Here is a 13,477-nt window from a genome sequence, read left to right as displayed (position 1 = left end):
GCCACAGCATTGTACCCCAATGATTGCAGAGCGCCACAGCTTTGTCCCCCAATGATTGCAGAGTGCCAGCATTGTCCCCCAATTATTGCAGAGTGCCAGCATTGTCCCCCAATTATTGCAGAGTGCCACAGCTTTGTCCCCCAATGATTGCAGAGCGCCACAGCTTTGTCCCCCAATGATTGCAAAGTGCCCACAGCATTGTCCCCCAGTTATTGCAAAGCGCCACAGCATTGTACCCCAATGATTTCAGAGCGCCACAGCTTTGTCCCCCAATGATTGCAGAGTGCCAGCATTGTCCCCCAATTATTGCAGAGCCTCACAGCTTTGTCCCCCAATGATTGCAGAGTGCCAGCATTGTCCCCCAATTATTGCAGAGTGCCACAGCATTGTCCCCCAATGATTGCAGAGCGCCACAGCATTGTCCCCCAATTATTGCAGAGCGCCACAGCATTGTCCCCCAATTATTGCAGAGTGCCAGCATTGTCCCCCAATTATTGCAGAGCGCCACAGCTTTGTCCCCTAATGATTGCAGAGTGCCAGCATTGTCCCCCAATTATTGCAGAGTGCCACAGCATTGTCCCCCAATTATTGCAGAGTGCCAGCATTGTCCCCCAATTATTGCAGAGCGCCACAGCTTTGTCCCCTAATGATTGCAGAGTGCCAGCATTGTCCCCAATTATTGCAGAGCGCCACAGCATTGTCCCCCAATGATTGCAGAGCGCCAGCATTGTCCCCCAATTATTGCAGAGCGCCACAGCTTTGTCCCCTAATGATTGCAGAGTGCCAGCATTGTCCCCAATTATTGCAGAGTGCCACAGCTTTGTCCCCCAATGATTGCAGAGCGCCACAGCATTGTCCCCAATTATTGCAGAGTGCCACAGCTTTGTCCCCCAATTATTGCAGAGTGCCAGCATTGTCCCCCAATTATTGCAGAGCGCCACAGCTTTGTCCCCTAATGATTGCAGAGTGCCAGCATTGTCCCCAATTATTGCAGAGTGCCACAGCATTGTCCCCCAATGATTGCAGAGTGCCAGCATTGTCCCCCAATGATTGCAGAGTGCCACAGCTTTGTCCCCCAATTATTGCAGAGTGCCACAGCATTGTCCCCCAATTATTGCAGAGTGCCAGCATTGTCCCCCAATTATTGCAGAGCGCCACAGCTTTGTCCCCTAATGATTGCAGAGTGCCAGCATTGTCCCCAATTATTGCAGAGCGCCACAGCTTTGTCCCCTAATGATTGCAGAGTGCCAGCATTGTCCCCAATTATTGCAGAGTGCCACAGCTTTGTCCCCCAATGATTGCAGAGCGCCACAGCATTGTACCCCAATGATTGCAGAGCGCCAGCATTGTCCCCCAATGATTGCAGAGTGCCAGCATTGTCCCCCAATGATTGCAGAGTGCCAGCATTGTCCCCCAATGATTGCAGAGTGCCACAGCTTTGTCCCCCAATGATTGCAGAGTGCCAGCATTGTCCCCCAATGATTGCAAAGTGCCAGCATTGTCCCCCAATGATTGCAGAGTGCCACAGCTTTGTACCCCAATGATTGCAGAGCGCCACAGCTCACTTACCGGTGGTGATCGAGTCTTCTCTTCCAGTCCAGACCTCCACTCCTCTGGAGACGCTGCGCGGCCGCGGCCTGGTGAGGTGACTGCCTGGTCGGGTCGTCCGTCTCTCTGAAGCCGATTCCGGTGTCCGGTCTGCTCTCCGCTGAGTCCGCTCCGCTCTGCTGTGCCCGTCCGTCCACCGCACTGACTCGTGACTGACGTACGCGACGTCAGCGGGGTCACGGGTCAGCATCGGATGTCCTGGATGATGATTGGTCCAGGCTGGAGACTGGACCAATCACAGCCAGGACATTCCGAAAGTGGGGGTTTCCTAGCGCTGTACCCTGCGCCCAGGTTACGCCCCAGAAGGCAGCCAATCGGCGCCTCTTCTGGGTCGTAAACCCCACCCCCCCACAGCCTCCACATAGGCCGGCGAACACAATTTTTTTTTTTGAAAACTTCATCGATTTTTTTGTAATTTTTTTTTTTTTTTAATTTTTTTTTCTTTTTTTTTTTTTAGGGGGGGGGGGGGGCGGCGCCCTGGCGCCCCCTATGCACAGGCCGCCACTGGTCCATAGAGTGAGAGCTCCCCGTAGTGTGGGGGCGGATTTCCCCCGGGACGTATTAGCAAGGATTCATTTTTTTGCTCAAAAAGAACAAATTATGTTGAAAGCGTGGGATAGGGGCCCCTTTGATTACGAAGGGTCAAAGATCAGGATCCTGCCAGACCTTTCTAAGAAGACACTAAGAATGCGTGCAGCGGTCAAGCCTTTGCTTGAAGAAATTCGGAAAGCAGGGGCAATTTACCATTGGGGACACCCATTCCACATAAGGATAAAGGGACTCTATGTTTATTTTGAGATGGCCTTATCAGTTGCAAGGACTTTTTTCTTTCTTAAAAATACAGCCAATTGAGGTAGCAGATTGGCTAGATGTACTAACAGCGTAGAATAGCTCTCGAGGAATTAAGTAGCATGAGGGAGAGGGTGGATATGCAGATGGGCCGAAGCTGGGATGTGTTGAATAACAGCGGGTCATGTTAATTCAAGTTGATGGGTAGACAGGTGTCAGCTATCTGTTAATTGTAATGGCCGTAATTACGGGGAGGGGGTTTTGCTGGGTCATACATACAAGGGGTTGGGGATAAGGGTTGGAGGGGGGGGGTGTCATAAGATGGGTTTGGAATGTATAAATTAATGGGTGTTGTGATACATGACAATGTGGTGAGTTGAGATATAATTTATTATTAAGCGCAGCATGATACACATTCAGAACCCCCCAAATCCAAACCCACCCGATACAGTTGTGTGAGAAGGGCGGACGCCCAGGGACGCACGGACCCTCGGAGGTCCGTTGTTATGATTTTTTGTCCCTTGTTTTTTTTTTTTTTTTTTATTCTTCTTTTTTTTTTTCTTCTCCCTTGCTTTTTTTTTTTCCTCCTTTTTTTTTTTTTTTGTGTGGATGTTGTGTTGTTTGTAAAGGTAGAAAGAAGTCCTCCTCACGGCGCGCATCTTGATTGCCCGCCCAAATAGGACGCGTCTTGGTACGCAAGGTCAAGAGTAGACCAAAGTTAGTCAAACACACTGACACACTGGTAGTGGGGGGAGCGGAGGGCGGAGGGGAGCGGGGAAGGGGATAGGGGGGGGTCACCCCCCCTTTTTTTTTTTTCCTTCCTTTTGCTTTCTCCCGGTTTTCTCTTCTCTTGTCCCTTCCCTCTCTCTCTCCTTCTCCCCTCTTCCGCCCTAGTCCCCTCTGTACTATATAGTGGAGTTTTAGTGGGAGGGGAGTCGTGAGATTCCTGCCGGTTTAGTAAGACAGGAACATAAATAAGACAGGGAAGGACCAGGTAAGTAGGTGGAGGAATGCAAGGTACTAAAATTACATCCCTAAATGTCAGGGGGCTTTCGACCCCCGAAAAAAGATCACGATTGCTGCTGGATATGAGACGCAGTCGAACACAGATTGCATTTATTCAAGAAACATACTTTAAATATGAAAAAATTCAGAGGTTACACAATAAGAACTTCCCGTGGGCATACCATGCCCCATCCCCAATAGCAAAGTCAAAGGGAGTTAGCATTATTATAGCAAAAGAGGTTGCTTGGACCCATATCAACACGCGCTCAGATCCACAGGGAAGATATTTAATGTTAAAAGGCAAGATTGGGAATAAAATGATCACTTTGGTAAATACATACTTCCCTAACAGTAGCCAGCTGGCATTTTTACTACTTCTGACACCAATAATCCTTGAATTCCAAGAGGGTTCGCTAATTATGGGTGGGGATTTCAATTACGCGGCCGAGCCTATGTTGGATACGTCAATGGGAACGTCACATTTACCATACGCTCGGTTGAAAAAACTCAGCAGGGAGTTGTCCCTGCTTAATTTAATTGACCCCTGGAGAATTATGCATCCAGAGGAGAAAGACTATACGTATTTCTCCCCAATACATAATAGATATTCTAGGATTGATCGGATTTTGATTTCACAGACAGAGCTATCCAGAGTAGTGTCGTCTCAGATTGGATCTTTCTCCATGTCGGATCACTCGCCTATTCATATCACAATAAATTTTGAAGCAGGCCCAAAAAGGCCACCGACATGGAGATTGAATGAACTCTTAGTACAATCAGTGGACACAAAAACGGAGATTCAGACAGAATTAGAAAGGTATTTCCAGGAAAACACGAGTGAGCAAGCGACGCCATCGAGCATTTGGGAGGCACACAAGTGTGTCATCAGAGGAGTGATGATACGGTTGGGTGCCAAACGCAAACGTGAAAAAGAGAGAGAGATTGCTGAGTTGTTGGCTCAGATAGAGATTTTGAGTTTAGTGCATAAAAAAACAGTAGCGAAGATACAACTGTCGCCCCTAACGAAGGCCAGGGAAAAACTCAATGAATTGCTATATGAGAAAGTTATGAGATCTTTAGTGGCACAAAAAAGACATTTCTATGAATATTCAGACAAACCGGGGGCGATGTTGGCCCGAGCCTTAAGGGGACCGCAGAAACGAACGGTAATCAACCATATACGCGTAAAGGGGGGACAAAAAATATCTGGAATAGCAGAAATTGCAGAGGAATTCAGCAGATTTTATCAAGGACTATATGACATCGCCTCCTCGGAGCCAGCCAGAGGGGGGGGGGGGGGGCTGGCTTCGATGAGGAGATCAAATATATCAAAAATTCGGACATGCGGGCATTGGACCCGGACCAGGCGAGCGTGATGGAGGAGAGGATTTCAGAGGAAGAGCTTAAGTTGGCCTTTTCGCAAACAAAACCACACAAAGCCCCCGGCCCAGACGGTTTTTCTTTTCTATATTATAAGCAATTTTTTGAGATCCTAAAAGCTCCTCTATTAGCGCATTTGAATTATATTGGGGAGGGAGGAAGTATGCCAATAGATTCACTACGGGCGTACATCACCCTTATCCACAAAGAAGGGAAGGATGCAACGATATGTGGAAGCTACCGTCCAATCTCCTTGCTGAATATGGATACCAAGTTATTCGCAAGGATGATTGCGAACCGGCTTCTTCCATACATACCGAGCCTAATCCATTATGATCAGGTGGGGTTTGTCCCTACAAGGGAGGCGAGGGACAATACCACCCGAGCAGTGGACCTAATATACAATGCGCAACGACGGAAAGTGCCAATGATGCTGTTGGCCGTAGACACAGAGAAGGCTTTTGACAGGGTGGCCTGGAATTTTATCAGGGCCACCCTGACTCATATTGGCCTAGGAGAAAGAATGTTGACTTACATCATGGCATTGTATTCTAGGCCCTCGGCGGCGGTTAGGGTAAATGGGTGGAATTCTGACTTCTTTCAGATTAAAAACGGCACTCGCCAGGGATGCCCTCTGTCCCCATTGATTTTTATTCTTGCGCTAGAGCCCCTTTTATGGAATATACGTCAAAATGCGGAAATAGCGGGACCTAATGTGGCAAAGGGACAACACAAGGTGGCAGCGTATGCAGACGATCTGCTATTTTTTGTGACAGAGCCCGAAAAAACACCCCCACAAATACTAGACGCTATCAGTAAATATGGAGAGGTATCCTTTTTTAAAATAAACATATCTAAATCATCGGCATTAAACGTCTCCATACCTGCAGGAAAATATAAGAACTTGCGGCAATGTTTCCCTTTCCAGTGGAATAATCAATCAATAGAATACTTAGGAATACATATTACTTCAAATCCTTCGGATTTGTTTGAGGTAAATTTCTCCCCACTTCTGAAGACACTGAGGACTGATGTACAGAAATGGCAGACATTGGTATTGTCATGGTTCGGCCGATGTAGTGCTTTAAAAATGAATGTGTTGCCCCGACTTTTGTACGTTATACAAGCTGTGCCAATTACAATACCAATGGCTTTCTTTGTTCAGGTTAAAAGATTATTTCGAAATTTTATCTGGGCTAAAAAATCTCCCCGTATAGGGATGCAGATCTTAACCCTCCCGAAGGCAAAGGGAGGGGTGGGATTGCCTGACCTGTTACGGTACTATAGGGCAGCCCATCTTATGAGGGTGTATGATTGGCACTGTAACCAATCACACAAACAGTGGGCACACATGGAAAGAGAGATTATGAATTCTCCTACACCATTGGCCCCATGGACTCCCATTCTGAAAACAGATAAAATACTTTCCCACCCGACAATAGGGGCAACGCTACATATAGCAACAAAACTACAAAACCATCAAGCAGTAGCACCTTCGATCTCACCCTTGACGCCGTTGGTAGGAAATTCCTCTTTTATCCCTGGGAATACCAATGGGAAAATCATAGAGCTAGCCAAGGCAGGTAGAGCACGTCTGAGGGACGTATGGACTCAAAATGATCCACCAACTACTGAAGAGATAATGACATGGCCCGAAGGGAAGTTAGACATTTTTAGTGCATTCCAAATCAGACACTATTGCAAACAGTTACAAAATAGGGGGTATATCCCAAGGTCATTAACACCATTTGAGTCTTTATGTGAGGGTGGGGAGCGAATTCCGCATGTACTATCTTACATGTACTCGCTTTTAGGGGGTACACAGGACTTACGCCGCCCGAGTTTTGTGCAGAAATGGGAGAAAGATCTTGCTGTCTCTCTCAATCAACAACAAGTAAACAAAATCCTGAGACTCGCTCATAAAGCATCAATTGCCAGCAGACATCAGGAGATTAGTTATAAAGTATTAACCAGATGGTATAGGGTGCCGAGGATCCTGCACAAAATGGATCGAAAACACTCGGACAAATGTTGGCGATGCGGAGAAGTGGGGGGGACTTTGTTACACATATTTTGGTCATGCTCAGCAATTGGGGAGTTTTGGAACGAGGTGGCCCGAATAATTGAGAAATTAACAATAATTAAGGTAAGAGAAGATCCGGCATTGTGCCTACTACATTGTACAAGTAACTCTATTAAAAGATATAGAAATTCTATTTTGATACATTTATTGAACGCAGCGAAGGCTTGTATACCAGCTATGTGGGGACAGACACAGAGCCCAACAGTACGCTTGTGGCTCTCCAAAATAAGGGAGATTCAGAGGATGGAATCATTAACTGCAGCACGGTTAAGTATGGAAGAGCGACATAGGGTACGATGGCAACCCTGGACGCTGTTCACATGCTCAGAGGAACACTTACAGGCAGTAGGTTAGGGGGGCGGGCGCGGGGGGGGGGGGGAGGGGGAGGTGTTCTGGAGAGGGCGGGTGAGAGGTCATTTTTATTTTAATTTTAACTTTCTTAATTTTTTTTTTTTTTTCTTCTTTCCTCCTTTCTCCCGCGATCTTCTGTCTTGCTCTCTCTATACCTGGTGTGACAGTGGAGGAGGTAGCTCTGGGAGGTTTGACAATTAGGCGGGTTATCCGGAATATATGTTGTGTATGTCTTGTCTGGGATAGGGATTTTTCTCCCCCCATCCCCTTTTTTTTTTTTTTTTCCTCTCCTCTCTTCCTCTCTCCCTCCGTCAAGGACGGGGGGAGAGGAAGGGGGAGGACTTTCTTCCTTGTGCCGAGGAGGAACGATTTCTTTGTCAGCGCTTGTGGTTTTTTTTTTTTTTTTTTTTGTAGTAGCTCACGGATGAGTTTGGATTTGTGCGGTCTGGTGACATGGGGGGTCAATTAATGTGTTTTGATGTGGGGTCCCACGAACTGAGTGAAATGTTCACGGTATATGACATGGGGGGGAGTAGGGAAGGGTTCCACCTCCCCTCCTCTTATGTTTTTGTTGTTTTTGTTTTTGTGTTACATTATGTTCCTATTCACTGTTGGGAGAGTACAAACCTCCTTCTGCCTGTCGGGCCGAAGGTCAAAGTGCACTAATGGAAATTGAAGAAGGTATTTTGATCCCTTCTTTTTTTTTTTTTTTCTCTCTTGGGCAGAAGGCCAGAGTGCACTAAGGGAATCACATGGTGTGCATCCTCTAAAGGAAGGGTTTTTTTTTTTTTTTTTTTTTTTTTCTTTTCTTTTTTTATGTGTGTCTTGTTTATTTCTTGCTGGGATGGGGGGAGGCTGGGCGAAGTGGTGATGTAAATGTTGTCGATGTATTGTAGATAAGTATGTAATGTATTTGAAAAACAATAAAATGTTGAGTTAAAGGAGAAGAAAGAAAAAAAGGAAGAAAAAAAAAAAGTGGGAAGCTTTTAAAGGGGACATTCACCCTAAATATCACCTTTTATTGCTCTGCCTCCTGCTCTCTCCCTCGCTTACAAACCATCTTTATTTTTGCTGCAAAGCAGCATTTCCATGTTTCTCACTTAGGTGAGACTTTCTCCCGGCCCCCTGCGTGTATATAGATGTGCTTGGATCTTGAGAGAGCCCTGAGGCACATCTGCGCATGCGCCAGATTCCCCAGCCATCTGCGCACGCGTTCTACCAGGGCACCTCTGCTGCCATTGTGCTATATGCTGGGTGTCCACTGTGTCCGTGTGCCTTTAGGGTGGGATGGGCTCCCTCCAGGCTCACCTGCCCTCTGCCGACCCATTATAATTCATGTGCTTCCACTGTGGAGGCTCTCGGTTAGAGTTAGGACTGGGGTGCCTTGGAGCAGCTCTGCAGCTTATGCATGAATTTGCAAATGTGTGCAAACTAACCCCCTGTTTTTAACACATACTGTTAGACAGGATAATTCAGTTGGTTTGCAGGCTGGTTGGTAAGTTGATACGGGAATTTCTTTGGTTTGGTTTGCATGCATTGCCTTTCCATGTGCTCCTTGCTGCAAAGGCCAGTTATAAGTGAGGGCAGTGGCCATTTGTTTGTACTACCAGAGAATCCGAAACCTTTCTTGTCTTTGCACATGCGTGGAAAATCCCCTGTGTGTACCCAGATGTTCTGACAGGCTCTACTAGCAGGACCTTAAGGACGGGCATCTGCACCATAGTGGTGGCACCCAAGTAGGGGAGTGGAGCCATCTGGGAGAGGGACTGAAGTTCTGCTTTAATAACCAATAGTAGCAATAATGATAAGCTAAAGTGTTATTATACCTCCATTTAAAATGACGTAGAGCAGCATAGATCTGCACTTGCCTGCTGGTTTCCTCCTGTCATCTCACTTTAACGTCCATATTAAATTTTCCCTAGACACTGCTGCCACTTTCAGCTTGGCTCCATTTCTTTGCTTGATCCCCTGGAGCCACCCTTACAAGTACACTCCCAGCCAGTATTGCACTAGGACGTTCCACCACCTCACACAGGGAGCTCGGAGCCCCATAAATGGGTTATTTCCCTGCTCTTCCCCCAGAGATTGGTTGGCAGCTTTGGGTGGAGAGAAAAATTTATTGCTGGTCACACATGTGCTTGTGTAAAGGGGCGCTAAGGGTGATGAGATATCACATAAGTGGTCCATATTATAAACTTGCTGTAAAGTTTTTCCCTTTTTCAGAGGGCAATGCAGGCACTCTTTACGACTGGAGGAAAAGAGGTTTGACCTCCACAAATGAAAAGGCTTGGGGTGGAGGAACTTGACTGGCCTGCACAGAGTCCTGACCTCAACCTGATAGAACACCTTTTGGATGAATTAGAGAGGAGACTGCGAGCCAAGCCTTCTTGTCCACATCAGTGCCTGACCTCACAAAATGTGTTTCTGGAAGAGTGGTCAAACATTCCAATAGACACACTCCTAAACCTTGTTGACAGCCTTCCCAGAAGAGTTGAAGCTGTTATAGCTGCAAAGGGTGGGCCAACTCAATATTGAACCCTACGGATTAAGACTGGGGTGCTATTGAAGTTCCTGTGCGTGTAAAGACAGGCGCCCCGTGTATATTTATATACAGTATCTCACAGAAGTGAGTACACCCCTCACATTTTTGTAAATATTTTACTATATCTTTTCATTTAACAACACTGAAGAAATGACACTTTGCTACAATGTAAAGTAGTGAGCGTACAGCTTGTATAACAGTGTAAATTTGCTGTCCCCTGAAAATAACTCAACACACAGCCATTAATGTCTAGCAACAAAGTTACTTTTCTGGCTCTGAGGAAGGGGGTTCGCCCCTGAAACACGTCAGCCCAGCCACAGCAGCCCCATGCGGCACTCTGCATGCCATTTAGCTACGTATGGGACCTTGGCTACCTTAGAGATTTTATATGCAAAGTTGATGTGTGTAATATCACACCTGCTTTAGGAGTATATTGTATACTTTTTAATATTTTAATAAATGGTTTTAGTGGTGATGCACTAGGGCCGTTTCAAGCGCAGAGAGCATCATGAAGAACAAGGAACACACCAGGCAGGTCCGAGATACTGTTGTGGAGAAGTTTAAAGCTGGATTTGGATAAAAAAAGATTTCCCAAGCTTTAAACATCCCAAGGAGCACTGTGCAAGCGATAATATTGAAATGGAAGGAGTATCAGACCACTGCAAATCTATGAAGACCTGGCCGTCCCTCTAAACTTTCAGCTCATACAAGGAGAAGACTGATCAGAGATGCAGCCAAGAGGCCCATGATCACTCTGGATGAACTGCAGAGATCTACAGCTGAGGTGGGAGACTCTGTCCATAGGACAACAATCAGTCATATACTGCACAAATCTGGCCTTTATGGAAGAGGGGCAAGAAGAAAGCCATTTCTTAAAGATATCCATAAAAAGTGTTGTTTAAAGTTTGCCACAAGCCACCTGGGAGACACACCAAACATGTGGAAGAAGGTGCTCTGGTCAGATGAAAGCAAAATCAAACTTTTTGGCAACGATGCAAAAGGTAATGTTTGGCGTAAAAGCAACACAGCTCATCACCCTGAACACACCATCCCCACTGTCAAACATGGTGGTGGCAGCATCATGGTTTGGGCCTGCTTTTCTTCAGCAGGGACAGGGAAGATGGTTAAAATCGATGGGAAGATGGATGGAGCCAAATACAGGACCATTCTGGAAGAAAACCTGATGGAGTCTGCAAAAGACCTGAGATTGGGACGGAGATTTGTCTTCCAACAAGACAATGATCCAAAACATAAAGCAAAATCTACAATGGAATGGTTCACAAATAAACATATCCAGCTGTTAGAATGGCCAAGTCAAAATCCAGACCTGAATCCAATCGAGAATCTGTGGAAAGAACTGAAAACTGCTGTTCACAAACGCTCTCCATCCAACCTCACTGAGCTTGAGCTGTTTTGCAAGGAGGAATGGGCAAAAATTTCAGTCTCTCGATAGAGACATACCCCAAGCGACTTACAGCTGTAATCGCAGCAAAAGGTGGCGCTACAAAGTATTAACTTAAAGGGGCTGAATAATTTTACATGCCCAATTTTTCAATTTTTTATTTGTTAAATAAGTTTGAAATATCCAATAAATTTCATTCCACTTCATGATTGTGTCCCACTTGTTGTTGATTCTTCACAAAAAATTACAGTTTTATATCTTTATGTTTGAAGCCTGAAATGTGGCAAAAGGTTGAAAAGGTCAAGGGGGCCGAATACTTTTGCAAAGCACTGTACACACACACCCATGTGTGTTTGAGCTTTGGGGTGCACGCCCTAATGCTATAGGCTGCATACACCTATGCATATACTGTAACTATATTATATGACCTTTTGATGATGTGTACAGTGCACTAGCACCTGACCAGAAGTTCAGGGAAGCAGCAGTAAGGAGGAAGAAGCTTTTCAGATATAAAAAGTAAGTGTTAGGGGACAAAATTAAAAAAAAAATTATAAAATGAAAGTTTGTAGGATGAACCTGAATACTTTAAAGTGGAATTCATGTTTAGAACTAATCAATCCTGAAATGGCTCCCATTCCTCATTCAGCACCCACACTAACTACTCTGTAGAAGAAAGATTCAAATGACCTACCTACTTTTAAGGCACTCTGTTCTTGTCACATGATTGGCTCCCAGCAGTCAGCTTCAGGGGAGAGGAGAGACAGCCCACAACGGATGCCCCTTAGTAAGCCAATAGCTAACTTCAGTGCTCAGCCATCTCATCCATTGGGGGCGCTCTCTTCTACCCCGAAGCTGACCGTTGAGAAGATCATGTGACTGGACCAGAACGCTCTGAGAATAGGTAAAAATATCCATAATCCTTCTAAGGAGTAGGTAGAATAGGAGTTAGAAGGGGTAGGAGCAGTATTAAGCTTAGTTCTAGACTTGAATTCTGCTTTGATGTCTACAAAACTAAGAAAAGGGACACCATTACTAGACTTGTACAGATGGTTTCCATATAATGCTTTACCATTATTGTTGATATAAAATATCTAACTAACAGCACAATAGCCATGTCCCTATCTTAAGACCATGTATTATATAAAAGCATAAAGCACCAAGGTATAACAACTCACAATAAGATCCCACTCACTGTATCTCCCAATATAAGGAGACCTCTCCTGCAAAATGTAAGTTTGACGGTACTTTCATTACATCCTCCCCGGACAGTCAATCTACTGTCCAGATTATGTTTTTTTTTTTACCTTTATATTATTCTTACCTCCAGGTGGAGGGCTGCAGCACCAAGCCAGACCCAACAACATCAGCAAAACCAAAGCCACCAGAGTCTTCATTCTGGAGAAGACAGAGAGTGAGTTACCATAATATGTTACAAGAAAAGGTGATTCTACATCTCGGTTTCATCTCTGGTCCTTGGAAAATACCTTGTACCCGTATTAAAATAAATCCTGTTTGGATCAGATATGTCATTTTACATACACTACTTTGTCAAAAGTATTGGTACGCCTGCCTTTACACGCACATAAACTTAAGTGGCATCCCAGTCTTAGTCCTTAGGGTTCAATATTGAGTTGGTCCACCCTTTGTAGCTAAAAGAGCTTAAACTCTTCTGGGAAGGCTGTCCACAAGATTTAGGAATGTGTCTATGGGAATGTTTGGCTATTCTTTCAGAAGCGCATTTGTGAGGTCAAGCACTGATGTTGGACGAGGTGGCCTGGCTCGCAGTCTCCGCTCTAATTCATTCATACCGAAGGTGTTCTATCGGGTTTGAGGTCAGGACTCGTGCAGGTCAGTCAAGTTCCTCTACCCCAAACTCATTCATCTATGTCTTTATGGACTTTGCTTTATGCACTGGTCCAAATTGTTTGGTGTAGGGGGCATTATGGTGTGGGGTTGTTTTTCAGGGGTTGAGCTTGGCCCTTTAATTCCAGTGAACAGAACTCTTAGGGCATCAGCATACCAAGACATTTCGGACAATTTCATGCTCCCAACTCTGTGGCAACAGTTTGGGAATGGCCCCTTACTGTTCCAACATGACTGCGCACCAGTGCGCAAAGCAAGGTCCATAAAGACATGGATGAGCGAGTTCGGGGTGGAGGAATTTGACTGGCCTGCACAGTCCTCAATCTGATAGAACACCTTTGGGATGAATTAAAATATACAAATATTAAAATTTTTAACAAGAACCAAATATACAAATGGTGTTAGAATTACAGGTCTCTATTAGAGATTTATTGATTAACTGACAGCCTGAGCT

General features: G+C 45.3%; 1 protein-coding gene across 1 annotated transcript in view; it reads right to left on the bottom strand.

Moving 5' to 3' along the window:
- The window catches only part of LOC309555556 (pentraxin fusion protein-like), a gene marked incomplete at its 3' end in the record, with an annotated part of 59,873 nt that extends 47,317 nt beyond the window's left edge, over positions 1–12,556 (bottom strand). Inside the window, exon 1 of the mRNA XM_082257619.1 lies at positions 12,482–12,556. Within this exon, the coding sequence (XP_082113745.1) occupies positions 12,482–12,554 (73 nt within the window). The 5' untranslated portion in view covers positions 12,555–12,556. The remainder of the gene's footprint in view (positions 1–12,481) is intronic.
- Positions 12,557–13,477: the final 921 nt, after the last annotated feature.

Source organism: Pelophylax lessonae (assembly GCF_965119305.1).
Source record: "Pelophylax lessonae genome assembly, chromosome: 5".
In the NCBI taxonomy this organism is placed as follows: Eukaryota; Metazoa; Chordata; class Amphibia; order Anura; family Ranidae; genus Pelophylax; species Pelophylax lessonae.
This window is presented reverse-complemented; position numbering and strand designations above follow the sequence as displayed.